The sequence below is a fragment of the Drosophila mauritiana genome, chromosome 3R, assembly GCF_004382145.1.
Source record: "Drosophila mauritiana strain mau12 chromosome 3R, ASM438214v1, whole genome shotgun sequence".
Classification (NCBI taxonomy): domain Eukaryota; kingdom Metazoa; phylum Arthropoda; class Insecta; order Diptera; family Drosophilidae; genus Drosophila; species Drosophila mauritiana.
This window is the reverse complement of record NC_046670.1, coordinates 23,486,148-23,503,766: the sequence shown is the minus strand read 5'-3', so window position 1 is coordinate 23,503,766 and position 17,619 is coordinate 23,486,148. Positions and strand designations below refer to the sequence as shown.

Sequence of the window (17,619 nt, the reverse complement as noted above, 5' to 3'; positions counted from 1 at the left end):
ACAAACTTTCCAGGAATGGAAAACCAAGAAATTCGGAGAAGACCCAACGAACGGACAGACAGACGAACAGACATTTTTAACAGACCATAAAAATGATGAGCTCTATAAAATAATTAAGACGATGCCGGGAATTCTTCGCGAGATGTTTGCTTTGTACAATGAGAGACATTGGCGAGTGCTTTATATAGGTGTGGGTGCATAAAATGTACTTAATGTGCAACCGGAAATACGGACTACAAGGAGGAACGCTACAGCTTAAATGGCTACAATTGGTGGGATACAAAACACACACAATAAACGGCAACAGAAACCGATAATTAGGTACATATAATATATAATGTGTCTAGGACGCTATGCAACCCATAATAATGCTCAAACGAAACTCAAATTGGTGCCAATTGATATATAATACAGTAATTGCTGGTTTGAATTTGATTTGCTGGCTCTAACCTCCGTCTCGATGATTTTCTCAATGTACTCGACGGTGCGCAGTTGAGGTCGCCCCGTAATGGGGCATGCCACCTCCTCAGTGCGGCGCACAATCTTCTCATCGAGGATTTTCTCGCGTTCGCGCACAATGACTGGACCGTCGCTCGATTTTATGGCAATTTTGGGAAAGACTATTTTCGGCTGAGCCTGATTAGTGGGTAGACAATAAATAAGAGAGATAGAGAAATGGGTGAGCAACGTATTAGGTGGTAGGGGTATAGATTTCAATTTCAGGGGCTTCCAATTTTCACTCCTCAGGAATACACATTTGCCGATCCCGATATCTCGATTGCGATTTAAATTTGAATTTTGCACCTTCATTAGTTACAATCGAGAGGCTGAAGGATATTAGTATTTCTTGCAGTTAGTTAGTGAAGCAAACCATGTAGCTATGTGGGTTCATTTGCTCGTTTTTGGTTATGTTCGCAGGCAAATTTCGGGCCATTCCTCCATCTCATCGGTCGCAAGTTAATGTGTATGGTTTTTGGGTTTGGCTATGGATTCGGTTAGTTTGCGAGGACTTCACCGCGGCTCGAGAACTTACCTCGCTGGCTCTGGACTCGTGAGTGATCAGATCGTCGGTCATCTTGCGCATATTCTTGATCACATCTTGTGCCTCCACGGCTCCCTGTTCCAGTGATCGAAGACGAGCTGCCCGCCAGGAGGCGCGCTTCTCAGCACTAAATGGACGAGAATCATTTGGTTAGCATATATATCATCCACTTAAGATGTATGGGCAACTGATACTCAATCTGAACTCCGGCTTAAGCAAAACTAATTACAAGATATGACTATTGTATATACAGACAGAGAAGGGAAAAGTGGGTGTGGCTAAGACAGACACCGCTAACTAAAAACAAAGATGTAGAAGTAGGTGTTCCAATCGACATATAGATTTATACAAAGATTTATACATATACGGAAACATTGAGAGCTGTTCGTATTGCCTCGCGTGAGTGGGTGCATTTGGTGTGGGTGTTCTATATACTCAAACCTAGGCCAGGGGCTAGTCTCTGCCATTTCGCACGCCCACATTTGGACCGCACTTGACCTGTGACCTTTCGGGGGGCCTGGGCATGGACCTGAACCTTCTGCACGCATGTCAACTCGTTGACCGTCACGCATTCAACTTACTTAATCATAGAACGGCTTTTGCCAGTGGGCGTTGTGGGCGAAGCCGGGGACTCTTTATCATCCTGCGTCTCCAGTCGCTTCAGATACTCCTCCACACTAAGTCCGGATTGGCGGGCTGCCAAGGCCAAGGCGCGGCGCTCGGCTTTTAGGGTTCTTACGGGTATGCGACTGCCTCCTGCGGCGGAGGGCGAATCCGGCTCCGGCTGCTGGTGATGTTCCTCCTCCGGAATTGAGGGCTCTTCGGGCTGGGATTGCTGGTGTTGTTGCTGCTGCTGCACCTGCTGCTGCTTAAGACGCTGCTGCAGTGCTGGTGGAATGACAACCTTGACCTTTGGCTTGGGCAGCAGCGAGGGCTTGGGCGGATCAAGTGCCGTGGGAGTAGGAGGAGTCGACTCAATCTGTTTCGCTTTCAACTTCTGCTTGGGTATTTTGCTGGGGGCATGTGGCATTGTCGGCGCCAGACTTTGTGCGGTTCTGTCATAATTTTTGAGAGTTGGTTTTCGTGTTCGAATTGTGCAAAAGTAAAACAACACACACATATATGTAATTTTAATCAAATTATTTGCTTGTCAAAACCAAAGGGGAGATCGGTGAGATGCGGTTAGCACGTGATATGAGCAGTTACAAAACATAATGACGTTAATTTCTTTTAGTCACACTTGCGTACGTGCCCTGGAATCCCTGCTAACTTTTTGGCATAACAAGTCGAATTTGTTGTAATTAAAAACCAAGAAACATACTGCAAAGTTTGCAGCCCGAAAGGAGCAAGCGCCCCCAGCCACCAAACCCCTGACAAAATCACTTTTTGAAAAACTTTGCCAACAAGTGCAATAACATGGCAGCTGGAGATTAGCGTGGAGCCGAGCAGTCGAGGAGCCACTGTCTGTGGAGTCGTAAAACTTGGCAAGGGCCGTCTCGCACTATATAACCATGGTCGTATATGCTCACAGAGCTTCAGCATGGCAGGAGCATAGAGTGGTATGCAAAATTAATTTTAAAATAAAGCGCCTTAGAACTATTTGCAATGGGATTTTGGCTGGAATCCTTCCTCCTGCCTGAACTTTGTGGCCTATCCGCTAGCTCGTCTTTTTTATGCCCGCCTTGCAGCTAAACTGACTTTTGTCTTTAACAAATTGCTACACACTTTCAATTTAACTTTAATACGAAATTATTCACAAAAAGCCGTGGCTACTACTACATACTACTACGACTTCTACTACTACTAAGTCGCTGGCAGCAACTTCTGCTTGAGTGATTTATGTTTTTCAATTTGAACGCCGCCGGGCTCCTTAGTCCTTGGTCCTTGGAGCACCAGCGGCGGTAAGGGAGAGAGAAACTTTTCGTTGAAACACTCTCGCTACCTACGCAAATGTCATGCCCGAGGAATCTGGAGGAGCCAGGATCCGGAATGAAGGAGCCAACTAAGGCTACGTGGAGTAGCCAAAGTGCGCCGAGCTCCTGACCCAGGGAATTGCACTTATAATATTCTAGTGGATTCTTTTCTTGCTCATTTCGTTGCCTCCTTGCTCCTTTTATTCATTCATTTGTCCTCTCGACTTTTAAATGAACTTTGCCCCGGCACTCGACCGCGCGCCTCCAACAATAATCCAAGCCATGTTCCCTGGGTCCCACAAACGTATTCCGGCGCGTTCAACTTTTGCAATTGACAGATTTATGCAATGCCCAATGAAACTTTCTTTTCCCCCACCCCAACTATTTGCAGCTCTAAATGATTGTTTTTCATCTTTCAATTGCTAATTGCTCATTATGATGAAAGCCAGAATAATCAAAACACCCCAATCAAAGTCAGTGGTAAAGGCAGTGGTAAAAAGTAGGTGAGGTAAATAATGCAAAAACCACAACCGAAGAGTGCTCGAGTATTGGTTAAAGTTTAACAATTATGGAAATGTGGTGATTGGTGGGATAAATAAATTACACTAGTGCTAATTTAAATCATTCGCCTTTATTTCTAGTATCATAAATTGTACTTCTTTTGTATGCAAAATAACAGAGTTACATAAAATATGTATGGCACAAATCGATGACAAATACGTACATATGTGGATGATTAATAATAGTAATGGTAATGGTAATGATAATGATAGTGGTGTGATTCCATAACCGTAGTCAGTAGTTATTTTAATACATCGTTAAGCAGTTCTTATTTATGTGTTTGCTTTGTTCACAGATATTAACATATAAATATTTATAAAATATATCGAAAGTTATAACACCGTTTGACTATCGTAAAACTTAACCAGCTGGAGACTTTAGGAATACATTTGCTTTGCTAAAAGCTTGTTTGCAAAATAAAACTCAGGAACTATAAACGCTAACTTCTTAATATGGGCATACAAATAGAACACCTCGTCGAGTCCCTGTAAATTAGTTGAGTTTTCATAAATTAAATTCAAGATTCTGGTATGTTTGACGAATAACAATCGTGGTAAATGCATCGTAATCCGAGGATTTAAAATCGCTAAGGCGATAAGTCGACATTAACCCGACAATACCTGCGTGTCTGACTGCGAAATCGTGACTTTATCTACACACATTAATCTATGGCAATTAAAGAAGTGCCCGTGGGGGCAAAGGTGACATTACGAAAAGAACACGGACAACTAATTGGACTTCTTGTCCTGCTCTAAAAATCATTATTTTTAATAACAAACATTTCAAAAATGCAAAACGCATATAAATAATGCAAGCAACACACAAGGCACTGGAGTTCGTTTGTGTACGGGTGTTTAGTGTGTGTGTGTGCGTGTGAAGGTCCTAGAAGTGCTGCAGGTGTGTGAGTGTGCAGGATGTGTACTGAAAAATTTCAAGTGTAGCCAACTCAGACAGACTAGTAGTTGTAGTTCGGAAAGTTGGGCAATTTGAAAAGAGAGAAATAATTAGGCTAATAAAATGCAAAAGGGAGAGACAGCATGTGGCATTAACACCATGCCTTTATCCATATCAGGTGCATGTGGGCGTGCCTGTGGGGGCGTGGTTCGTAGTAGTTGTCACTCTATAAAGTTCACGTTTCAGCGTTAACATGTTACGGAGTATACGGGTATAAAAAGTTTTCGTGTCGCTGTATAAAAATGACTTTATATTGCAGATTAGTTGGTTTACTGCTCGCTTCAGTAGGTGTAGCTTAGACTCGAAAAAAGTCTCGTTCGAAATAAACACTTTACATACATAGTGTTATATAGATAGAGTTTACACTTAAAGCTATGGTTAATGAACGTGTCACATTCGCGCAAGTCGCAGTGAGGGTGTCAGAGCTTAGTTTAGTTTAACTTCTAAATACTGCTTCAATTTCATCGAGTGGATTCCTGGAAAAGTGGTTTGGAAAGCAGAAACAGAAAGTTTTTGTGGTGTACAATTAAAAAGGTGCAGAGATTCAAGCTAATTGTAAAATAATAAACACACAATGCTCCTTCGGCAAAGCAATCTCCGCCGCTTTTTCGTTTGGTTCGGTTCTCTTTTTCCACGGGGATTTTATTCTGTCTATGGCGAAATTTAGCTGGGATTTCCACGACGTTGTAATTAATATTAATGTGACCAAAAAAGCAACAGCCCAAACAAAACAATCGGCCGAAAAAAAAACGCATACTACCGACGAGCGAACCAAAAAAATTTATAAAATAGACTAAGAAAAGGAAAACAAAAAACATCATTAACGCCCTCATTTCAGCTTAAGGTCAAATTATGCTTTTATATCAGACACACAGACAACGGCAGTGCGATTTGCATACGCCGCGGCTCGATCCATTTGAGGAACGAACGAAGCGCCAACGCCATAAAATATAAATTAATTTATGCGCAATCAACAAAACATAAATATTTTCATCTGCATAAAATCACAAAAACGTCCAAGAAGCAAACGGCCGCAAACATACACATTTAAATGTAAAAAATTTAATATAAAAACCGACAGAAGAGACACAAAAAAAAAGAATAACAACCGCCACCGCGCCGCCATCTCAGCTGACCACAAAAAATTCAAAAATCCACCAATTGTCTTGTCGCTGCCAATATTTTTCAGGGTCAACAGCAACGCAAACGCAAACCAATTGAAAGCGAGAGCGAGGGAGTATCTCGATCTGTATCTGCATCTGTATCTGTGTCTGCATATGTATCTGTAGAATCCGGCGGTATCTTCGGAGCAGAAAAATAGTATAGTAGAATGCCCGGCGGAACAGACGAACTAATAATAATAGTACATAAATTATCAAACAATAAATTAGACGATTAATGCACGACTAAGAATTCGATTGCGTTTTGCCGACTTCGAGACTAGGTTTTTGTCGTCACGGAAGCCAATTTGATGTCGCAAATAAAATTCATAAACACGGATCTGGCGAGCCTTTTGTGTTCCACAACTTTTATAGATTTAGACGAGTTTAATTTGAATATAAATACAAATAGTTTGGAGAACACTGCCTTGCCGGCTAATTTGATATGGGTTTTTCAGCATATATTCCACTTCTACTTCTACGTGCTTCTCTTCATTTTTTTTTTGGTTTTTACAAAATTTATGCATGGAAAAAATATATATAAACAAGAACAGGAAAGAGGAACGAAACTAGTAGAAATTCTTGCTAGAAATTTATTACAAGGTTATTAACATGTTTATCTTCTTTTCCTCGTTATGAATTCCAAGGCTACGGCCCGAGCAACATAATAACACACATTTCAATTTATTATATTATGCATGTAAAGTTGTAAAGCCAGCTGGCAGGCGGGTTTTTTCGGAACGGTGCAGGGTGGTCGGATCTCCATCCGTTCCGTTCCCGAACTTTTGGCAGCTGTGCCCCAACCAATTCCAGCTCAAGGCCACCGTCTCGTTTTTTCGGCCAAGTTGACAACCAGACGATGGCGACTGCTGGGAAAATTGCGCCGAATTCTCCGCTCCGGGGGACTGTGAAGTCATAAGATATTTATTTCCAAATTTGTAACCATTTAATGATTAGTTCTTGCGGCTTGATTTATGCGCAAGGCTAGAAAAACAAATGCTGCTGCTGATCGGCAGAGATAAATGAAAGCATCGCATATCTAAAGAGTTAAGGGACGTCTCCTTTGAAATTCCATTGAACGCTTTGTACATAAACGCTAAAGTAAAATTAATCCGCTCTTTTCTTTACATTTCGCGTTATTTTCGTTGCTCTATTCTTACAGTAAATTCAATTCGCAAACACAAAGGACTAACACAGAGTCCTCAAAAATGTCATGAACCCGTTGTCAAGCTATATATCTGCTGTTGTCATACGTCTTTTTTTCACTCTATTGTTTTTTACTATTTTGCCGCAGTGAATACCCTTTTGGCCAGAAACAGGTTGCAGTTTCTAATCAGTCAGATAAGTTGTTAAAAATTATAAACAGAACATAAACATCAGGTCGTATGTTCCTGTTTGTGGCAGAGGTCAAGCAACTGGTCAACTGATCGTTAGGCTAATGACCTGAAAAGGGTATTCCACTGGCGACTTTTGCTGACGCTTGGCGGTTGCGCTCTTTTTAATGTGTTCCTGCAACAGCTTTGGGGCGAAATTGTATTAAATTACTTTGTTGTTGCTCATTATATAATGTTGTTAGAGCCAGCCACTGGAACATCGCGTGGGGGCGACGACTACGAGTCCTTCAACCAAGCGGAGCACATATGTGTGAAAGTTGGCTGATAAGCGCCAGCTCCGCGTACGAAATGGCTGACATGGTGGGCGAATGGGTGGGTGGTGCTTTTGGTGGGTGGAGCAACCATAGCATGGACTGGGTGGTACCACCTGGCATAAGCTTTTAGTTTCTTTCATTGTTCAGTTTTTGTTTGTTCGCCGCTGGTTGGCACCTTTTCCACGCACAGAGGGAAACTAGTTGCCCTTTGACACAATGGTTGTGGTTGCTACGTGTTGCATGCCATCGACAGTGGTAGGAGGACCCATCAAGTGGACCCCGCGACCCACCACTCCAACTGGCGCTAATTATAATTGCCCGTTTCGTGTAGGGTGTAAAATATCATTAGGACCAACCAAATCCGAGTGCCCGTTTTCCGAGTCTCCGACTGCCGCGACTCATTCGCGGCGCTTAATTCACTGCAACACACTTAGCATAAAATCATCGATTCCCAGCGGATACTGAATTATGCGTACGTGTTGCGTGATGCTCTCCTGGTGGCTCGTTTGCCGATCCATTGCCGGGGAGCCAAAGCGAATCCAAATCCAAATCCGAATACGAATCTGAGCTGGCACCGCCCAGTTGAGTGAGCAAACGCACAAAACGCAATTTGCGGAATGCCCAAATGAAGTTATTCAATTGTAAAAACAGCTGGCATTGTGCCGCAGGGAATTCGAGTGGAGTGGAGTAGGACGCCCACGCGGAAGGAAGAGGAGCAAAAGGAAGAGCAAGGGTGCAGGCCCGGAGGCGCACATTGCGTATACGCAATGCCAGAAAAAATTAAGTAAAGCAGCAGCGGATATACTTACACTTTTGAGTTCTGCCGCTTCGACTAGATTATCATATACACGAGATGAGATTCGAAGCCCACCGGGCGTGGTCTATGTACTATGTAAAAAGATTTCAACGCCAGAACCATAACATGTTTTTCCGACATTTTCACTCCACTCTTTTTTTTCCTTACATTTTAAGTAGACTAAGGGCTGGGAGTCTGGCTGCGATTTACGAGTCCATACAACGCTTAAGTGCTACATAAAACTTAAACTGCTTAGGGCTTAGACGCTTATAATCGTATGCAAGTGTGTGTGAGTGCGTGTGTGGAGATATTGTGTGGTGAGGAGTGTACTTACTATTAAAGAACACTCAGCCATAGACCGCTATCCTTATTTAATAACACACTAAGTCTCAATGATGATTAGCAGCTCCGTCAGTTGACTGCATGGATAGTAAACAAAGTGGTGGTGTTTTGTGGGGTGTTTTCTTTTTTTTCAATGTGAACGATTGAAGACATCTAAACTTAAGAGCAGAGCAACCCATATTTAAAAGCAGCTGTAAAAGAACCGGCACCAGAACCAAACCAAAAGGCAGCGGAAAAACTTCACCAATAAAACTAAAAAATTCAACTTTGCATAAGAGATTATACTAAGCAAATGCACAAACACCGTGAAAGTTGTGTGAGTTTCGTGTGTGTGGGTGAGTGGGTATATGGTTATCATAATATCGCATGGGGTGAAGGGTGAAGGGTGATTGATTGATTGATTGGGTGGATTGGTGTGAAGTGTGTGTATAGTGTGTCTGTGCATTCAGATGTAACATAAAAAGCGCATAATGCAAGCACCAATAATCCGAAATGAGAGCTTGGCACATCCGCACTCACCTCATGTCCTCCGCATCATCGAAGTGCCCCAGAGCGGCGTTGTCAACGGAATCCCCGCGAGCGATGCCCTCCTCTTGGTCGCTGTCGTCATTATCGTCGCCGCTGCTGCTGTTGCTGTTACTCTTGGTCCGCTGCTGTGCGGCATCCTTGTCAATGTTGTCGTTGGCGGCATCCAGTAATCTGGAATTCTTATCACGGCGCAATGTTGCAATTTTCCTCTCCTCCTCCTGTCGCAGCTTTTCCACTTCATCCTTTGACAGGAATGAGAAAACTTTGTCTGCAAGCGAAAAGAGAGTGCATAAAATCAGTGTAAGCTAAGGACATCGCCCCGCTATTAAGTTGGGAAATTAAATAAATAGCGATCCGATGCAGCTTAGCCATTTAGCTGCCTAAGTGGATTCCATCACTACAGCTCCAGACTTTGTCATGCAAATGGAGCAGGCAACCACGCTCTCCTCCACCCTTTTCTAATTACGCCAGCCGAGAAGCGAAAGGTGACGACCACCGTTGTGGTGGCTTGGCAACCGCAGATAAGTGGTTTGATTGACAACTTGGGCCAAGAAGCGAGATTTAAGTGGCAGGACCACCAGCTTGGGCAAACTGCACAGCGACATCATTGAGCCACTCATTCAATCATGGAACTTTTCGCGCTAACCATTGACTCACCTGTCTTTTGTGTGGGCTTGTGTTGATCCTCCATGGCTGACTCAAAGAAGCGTTTTTTATCGGAAACCGATTTAGGCACTTTAGTCGGAGTGGGTTTGGCTCTAACCTCTTCCTGCTGCTCCTCTGCTCCATCCCTGCTGGCAGGTGTTGACTGCAAAATGGCAAAACGTTTTTGTTAGCAACTCAACGCACACACACAAAAAAAAAGCAGAGAAATCTCAAGGATTTATTTAACGAAGAAAAAATCAATAAACAGATAAAGCTGAAACGCTGGCAGCACTCAGCCATATTTTCAATTAAATGACTGGGAAAAACTGCAATTTTCAAAGCGAGCGCTGAAAAATCCGAAATGGCCATAAAGAAAATTGATGGCACTACACAAGTTTATTAAAAAGTCAGGCAGGCGGCAGTCAGAACTGGTTACGCCCAGAAAGGGCGTTTCGGTTCGGGTTTAGCAGGATCAGCCATAGGCTGGCTCAATCATAAAGTGACCAAGCCGACATTTTTGGGTCTGTGCTGCTGTGTCCTGCACTCGGGGCATATAATTTACGGTAGGGTGTGGGTTTGAGTTTGGGCTGCGATTTGAGTTCGGATTGAACTGGAGAGGGCGCAAATTACAGCTGCGTGGGTTAGAACGGAACGAACCAAACCGGAGCTGGCCATTTATCACCCAAAGTCGTGTGTACTGTCGGTTTTATGCTTTCATGCAATTCCTCGTGCTGGGCAACATGAGACACAGTGGCCAGATAAAGCCAACCCGGGCTGGATAGTTAGTGCCTGCAGAGCAACGATGACTGCGACTACGACGACAAAGTCATTAAATGGCAGCAGTCGGGTGGGAAAGGACAGCGGGCAGAAGGAGGAAGACCCTTTCCCGAGGACCCAGACGAAACAAAGGCGAACAGGGCAAAGGCCAGCGTTAAACTGCACAAATTGCAACCTTATACCAAACTAGTGGGGTTCGACTCGACCCTCCAGCCAGGAGCAGTAAGAAGCAGCCAGACCATCAGACCACACCAGTCCGAGAGCTCATAAATAAACCAAGCCGTAGAACCAAGGGCGATGGCGTGGAGGAGTGGAGGGCAGGACAAGTGCATGGGGAAAAAGTGAAAGCAGCAGGAGTGCCAGCTTAACTGAGCTGTATTTTTAGAAGAGAAATTAATTTCGTATCGGATTTTTCGATTTTCAATTAAAGTCAATGCGCAGAGCCAACAACATGGAGGAGTAGGGCAGCTACGGAGCTGGTTTATCAGCATCAGTCTCCAGTGCTGGAGGAGCTGCTTTTTGCCCTGCTCAGCAGTCCAGCTAATAGGAATTTATTGAGCCATGAAAGTGTTGAGAATGTGTGTGTGTATGTGTGTGTTAACCGATCCCAGAGATGTCCCAGTGTGTATAAGTGTGTGAGGGCCAAAATGGCCAGCGCATTAAAAGCCAATAAGCCATTGAATTATTCAGACCATGCGAGCAGTGTTAGTGGGTGAAAGATAAGGCGTTGATAAGGGGTAATCAACTCTTTTTTTATCTCTAGGCAATTACGAGTGCTTTGCGATAAGATTGCAACAAAGAGAACCCAGCCGAGGTATGGGACATTAAAAAGGGGCAACCAGTCGACGGCCAAATCAGTGCAGGGCCAGGTGCGAAAGCGACAGGTCGCCAGGCAGTCAGTGCCTGCCTCTTGGCCAATTGGGGTCACGACGCAATTAGATACAAATGCTAAGTGAGTCAAGGTCACTGGCCACACCACTTGGGTACTGGGGTATCGCTCCCATTCAAGCAATCGTTTTTCGAGTACTCAAAGCCTTGTTTACACAATACATGGCCAGGGGGACAAGACAAAATGAAAAGAGCCCACGAAACGCAAATAAGAATAATACACAATGTTTATTTGCCTTAAGGTATGCAATTAAAAATGTTCAGCTTGCTTCTTTGTCTTGATAAAATAAATTAGCATTAAAATCAACTTAGCAGCGCTAGGGCGAAATTAACTTTATAAATTGTAAAATTGTGTTTTCTGTCTGTTTTTCTGTTACTTCATTTTATACTCAGGTATTTCTCTTCGTTATACTACTTATTTATTCGTTCGTTTTTCGTGTATTATTTTCCTTCCCCTCGTTTTTCTTCGTATTTTCGTTTTTATTTTTTGTATTTTGTTTTCCCAAAACAAAAGGCAATAATAAAAATGGGCAGCGGCGGCATCAGCAGTAGCAAAAATTAATGGCCCGGTGGGCGTGGTAACTGCAGGTGGGCGACCATAAGCAGCCAACTGTTTCAATCAACGTCAAATTAAACTTGTCCCGAGACTCGGGGGAGGTTGCCAGGTGAGCGGGTGACAGCACGTGCAGGAGCAGGAGGACGAGGTGGCGCCCATTAAACTTCAACCGCTTGCTGCTCAATTTCAACTGCAATTTTGTGGCAAAGTAGGTAGTACACGCTCGATGGGGGTCGAGGGCGTCTCGAAAGTCAACAGAAAGTTGCATCTAATTAGCAGGAAAGGTGTGCCGCCCAATCTGCCAGCCCGCCTGCCTGCAAGTTCAGCAGGTTCGGAGCTCAGACACTACCCACAAATCAATCAATTTAAATTGCGAGCGAGTGGAATGAAAATATTGAAAATTGCAGTCGATGCCAGAAACAAAGAGAGCAAGAAAAACGCAAGGGGCTGGGCAATTTAATTGATGGCAAAAAGGTGTTAGAATTTAATTAAAATGTATGAGCAGAGACATGGGCGAAAAGAGAGAACGAGGTGGTGGTGGCAACGGGAATGGGACGGGTCCTGCGGTCAGCTTAGGAGCAATTAAATGCATCGTCATCGTTGAAAGCCACCGATAGCAAGTGGTTGCATGGCGGTCTACCGGAGGTGGATCGATTTTTGAAGGGAATAAATCTAAAATCGCATTTGGCGGCTATTCCTCGATATTTTTGCTCCATTTTGGTTTTGAAACCTTGAGTTCGCTGACCAATAAAGCTCTTAGATTTTATATTGATTTATTGCTAAAGTAGTTTTGCATTTAGTATTTATTGTTATGGGTATTTTTTGTCACTATTTTGTTTAAGGTTTTATGTTATTGGTGAACTCACTTAAGAAGATTTTGTACTGAAGTATTTGTAGCGGAATGGGCTGATATTTTTTACAATTGAATTAGTAGTATTAACTGGGTAATGTTTCTTTGGAAATACTTTAGATTTATTCATAGATTTCATTCCGACTCTAATTCACACCGTTGTCTCTTTGCCAGTTGGCGTCGTGGGCGTTCGAGGTAGAGCGGGCTGTTGCCACGCCCCCTCCAGCTGCGGCTGGGATTGGGAGCGCAGCTTGAAACTGGCCATGCCCCTCAGGCCATGGGGCTTTTGGGCCACTGGCGGCGGAGCGGGGGCGGTACGCAACTTGGTGGGCTTCAAAGGTCGCTTGGGAGGCAGAGGAGGAGGAGTAGGCGACTTGGAGGCGCGACAGGATACCGAAGTGTCACTGCTTCGACGCGAATCAAAGAAGGAGGTGTTACTGTAGATGGCCTCCTCCTCGATGGTGGAGTAGATCTCCTCGGCTGTCTCGTAGTAACTGGATGGCACACCACCTTCTCCCATTGACGAATTTTTGGTCATAAGAAGCGAAGAGCTGGATGAGCCGATGGAAAAGGAACTGGTGCTGTGGGCCAGCGAGGAATTCGAGACGCCAACGCGAGCAGTGGTCATATTTTGGTAATTGCTATTCGCATCGGGACTGACAACTATTTCCGAGAAGGTCGGGAACTTCATGGCGGCATACGAGGGCGTGGGTGAGGTCACGGTAACGGGCGGAGGAGGTGGTGGCCCCCGCCGGGGCTTGGCACTTGATTCACTCACCGTTTGCAGGTAGAGCATTGCTGGCGAGGATTTGTCGGCCACCTGGTCGCCGGGCAGGAGTACCAGGTTGAAAAGGGGCTGTTTGGGGTCGTGGGGCGAAGTGGGGGAAACGGTCTTAAGGGTGAGCGTGTTGGGCTGCTGCGGTTGCGGCAGACTGGCATACTGCACGGGCAGTATCTGGGCCGTGGGAAAGATCTGGGTGGGCGACCCGGCGACCAGCAGCTGTCGTTGCGGCGAATCCATCAAGCGGTTAGTGGCGCCACCAGCAGAAGCAGCATTGGAAGAACAAGATGGAGACGTGGATGCGTTAGCGGTTAGTGGTGGCGCAAACTGCGGCGGCTCATGCAAATGACGTGTATGTTGGTGTTGGGCAGGCGGTGTGGGCGGTGGTGGCAATGGCAGGCTGTCAATGTCGGTGTCGAAACTATCTAGAAAGGGATTCGTTACCGAATATCCGCCGCCGACAATGGGTACAGGTGGAGCGGGTTCATATGGGGCCCTCAACTGATTCCTCAGCTCGTTCTCACGCAGCAAATACTCGCGGTGCTCCTGCGGCGAGACCAGAATATTGTCCGGTGAGTTCTCGTGCACGAATTCGTGGGGCCGAAGCTGCGAGGGCGTCGGCGGCAGGGCCTCCATGTAGATGGACTCCTCCGCCTCTCGCAAAGTTGGCGTGCTTGGCAACTTCGGCAGGGTGGCGAAATTCACTGGCGGCGGTGGTGGTGATTCCCTCGGGCGACTCGGTTTCGTCTTGGTTGACACCCTGACGGGAACTTTGGCCTCCACGGGATGGATCGTATTCGTGCTGGCATCGTGCTCGAATACCGTAAAATCACCTTGTCCCACATCGCTGGCCTGGAATGTTTCCAGTGCTACATTTCGCACCAGGTTCGCCTTCTTTAATTGCGGTTTTGGAGCGGTAGGTGGAGGTATCTTTGGCCGCGTGCCGGTAAGGTTCTCCGTGGACTTGGAGATCACTGTGTTGGGAGTGCTGCGACCGCTGGATAGTGACTGGGATTGCTCTAGCAGATCCTCACTGGATCTCGAAGACCCAAAGAAGAACTGCTCACGTGTGGAGCGCGGCGACCGAGGCGATTTGCTGACCTCCTTCGCTATCCGCGTGTACTCATCATCCTCGGAAGTGGGATGACGGAAAGGATTTTCCCGCTCCAGTTCGCCGGGTCGATCCGGGGAAGTGGCCCGTGAAACGCGCTGAAGTTGCGGCGATTCCACATCACGGATGCGTGCCACTGCTGGCACAATGGGTTCAGATTTTTCCAGCGTGGGGCACGGGCTGGTTGCCCGCAATATGCCTTTCCGTGGCAGACGATTACGACCCGATCCTCGAGTATCCTGCTCTGAATCGTAGGCCCTAGTATAACCATCTGGAGTGCGGGAGCGGGATCGCTCGTAGTCCGACCTGGAGCGCTCGTCCCCACTGAGATCAAAGCTTACAGACTTGCGATGACCACCGTATTCTGGCGTACTGCGTCCCGATCTCGATGGTTTGTACGGCCGGCAGTCGCTTTCCGAGTCACTGGTATATCGGCCACGTCGACGATCGAAGGTATCGGAATCAGTGTCTGCATAGGAAGGTGGTGACTGCACTTCCAAGGGCGGAGAGCTCTCCGTGTCCTCCTCTTCTTCCTCCTCTTGGATAGCGTCGATGTCGTCCAGCCGCTGGGAATCTGCGTCATCATCATCCTCATCGTCCTCGTCATCTATGATGTACACGGGCTCCGCCTTCTTGGGCTTCGCCTGGGTGGCTTTGCCAGAAGTTCGATTCTCCTCCTGCGACTCCAGCATCTGCTGGTAGGAGTAACGTGCTCCGGGTGCCAGGCGATCTGGAGTCTGGGTGCCTCGTTGCTATTAGAGTTTGAATTGTTGGTGGATTGCTCATTAAGTTCGGTATAGATTCGTTTTAGTTTGGGTTTTGGTTTGGTATTTTTCGAGTGCAACGTCATCGCACACAAGCTTGAAACACAAATTGCAGTGTGCAACGTTAATGGTGAGTGGGTGAAATGCTGGTGAAGTATTCTCGGTAAAAAAGTGGGGATGAATGCGGGTGCGCTTTATTTAGTTGATGATGCTTTGGTACGAACGACACACACAAAAGTTGTACTATTCTGTTTGGTTTTGTTTTTGGTGCTCCTTTGAAACCTGCGTCCATTAGCCAATTACCAGTGATTTTCTGCTTGATGATGAGGTGAGTGACTGCGACTGCGACTGGGACTCTTCTGGCCAATTTGCTGGGTGATGATTTTGGGTTGATGAACTCGGCACACGATGACGATAGCGAACAGCAGCGATACGAAAATACAGAGAGATAGCAGATACGGAGACAAAGACGAGTCACATGGCAAAAGGAAAATAACAAAATCAAACGAAAACTTTCCCGAATTAAACTTCTTGGCCGAAAACTAAGGAAGTTCCGAGAATTCAATCTTTGGTCTTCCCAAAAACCAAAATGCAATTAAAAGTTTGACCCATTTTTTGAGGTTTTTATACGACAAATACATTAAGATTTATTGACATCAAAAATGCACACTTTAAATTCCATTTAGCTAGCTTTTAATTTAACTATCATTAGGTAACAACGAAAGTGGAAAACTCAAACCTAACCATTTGCATAAAGGATATTCAATCAATGTACGGTGTGAATTCGGTTTTAACTATGTGGTAACAGTTTAGTAGATACTTTAACAAAATATCCCTAGTATAGGTATAGCTTGGCTCTTTCAAAAGGTTATAACAAGATGCCCTTTGTCATCGGCTTTAGTTTTTGTCGGAAAGATTCTATTCTTCTCTTGAGTATTATTCAGTTGCATAATTGGACCTTTTGTGTGTGCTTGCCACACGTTGTTACACATTTAGTAATATATAGTGTGGGTGTCTTCTGCGTGTTATGTAGTAAACAGTTTTCGTTTCACATAGTATAAACATCGAAAGACTATATGTATAAGTGGAATACTTTATGCCGCAAAATGGCGACAACATTAGAGCATTCCGCGTTGATAAATACATTTACACATTTTCGGTACTGAGTTCCTTTCATCTCAACAATTGTCTGGGATGCGTGGAGGTTGGAGTGTGAATTTGTTGCTGTTCGTGTTGATAAGGACACACTTTTTAACAATCGGATGGGAGGTGGAAACAGAGTTCTAGTGAGAAGACATTGAAACCATTTGCTGAGTTGAGAGCGTTTGGATTTTGATTGAATTTCGAGTGGGGGATTACGGGACGAAAGCGCTATAAGTAGTAACTCTTGGCCCTTTGAACACGCTTCCTCAAATCCTAGTTTGTTTATTTGTATTTTGTATATATTGCAACTCCATCGGTACAAATACAATAGTAGAGCCTGCACACCCAAGCTGTTGCCTCCTGTCCTTTCATTTTGGCTGCTAGCATTTGTATTCTGTCAGTTTAAACTAAATATTCAGTCTTATGGTGATAAACATCCGCTTGTTAAGCAATGCGCTGCTCAGCAGTAAGCTGCAATGAAATCGATGGCGAGCGGAAAACAACAGAAAACCAACGGAACAGATTGCAAAATGGTTGAGAAAAACAATAAGAAATGTTATAAATAAAACAAAAATAATGAAAAAAAAAATCAACAATTTGTTGAAAAGCGCGCACAATTTTGCAGGAATTCATAAGAATGAAAGAAGAACAAGGACGAGAAGAAGATAAGAGAGACGTTTTAATGGAAATTTTCTTTCTGCAGTTTTTGAATTATTTACATTTACATTTATTATACGTGCCATCTATATAGTAAGTATATGTTTGTATATATATAAGTAATGTGTGCCCGATTTCTTTCCCTTTTCGTTATATCGATTGTTCCCTACTGCTTTCAATGCAAATTCAAATGGGGCATGCTTTAAAGCCAACAACAAACAGAACCACATCAACGTTAACAATAATAACAATGCCGCCTACGCAGTGGGGGCAAAGGTACCAACGAACGGTAACAGTAAAGACGCAAACTGAAATGAATATAATATGAAAGTAGCATAAATAACAACAGCAACAGCAAGAGCAACACGAACAACAACGACAACGAAACTCAACAAGAACAATGATCAGAGTGGGCCAGACCAAGAAAGGCGTTCTCAGAAAGCCAGCAGCAACAGCAGCCAATATGCTAATAAATAATAAATTGTCTGCTGCCATATCAATAA

At 44.7% G+C, this 17,619-nt stretch overlaps 1 protein-coding gene across 25 annotated transcripts in view; it reads right to left on the bottom strand.

Moving 5' to 3' along the window:
* LOC117143309 (protein lap4) overlaps positions 1 to 17,619 on the bottom strand; it is a 59,759-nt gene that overhangs the window by 3,956 nt on the left and 38,184 nt on the right. For 7 of the 25 annotated variants that reach the window (XM_033307920.1, XM_033307919.1, XM_033307925.1 and 4 more), the window contains 6 exons: positions 13,886 to 15,304; positions 9,602 to 9,752; positions 8,936 to 9,212; positions 1,624 to 2,097; positions 1,034 to 1,169; positions 451 to 636 (listed from right to left, as the gene is read on the bottom strand). In XM_033307920.1, the coding sequence (XP_033163811.1) occupies positions 451 to 636; positions 1,034 to 1,169; positions 1,624 to 2,097; positions 8,936 to 9,212; positions 9,602 to 9,752; positions 13,886 to 15,304 (2,643 nt within the window). Of the gene's footprint in view, positions 1 to 450; positions 637 to 1,033; positions 1,170 to 1,623; positions 2,098 to 4,701; positions 4,947 to 8,935; positions 9,213 to 9,601; positions 9,753 to 11,463; positions 15,305 to 17,619 lie in introns of those variants that run through there. The other 18 variants (XM_033307930.1, XM_033307935.1, XM_033307931.1 and 15 more) reach the window with 9 other exon arrangements.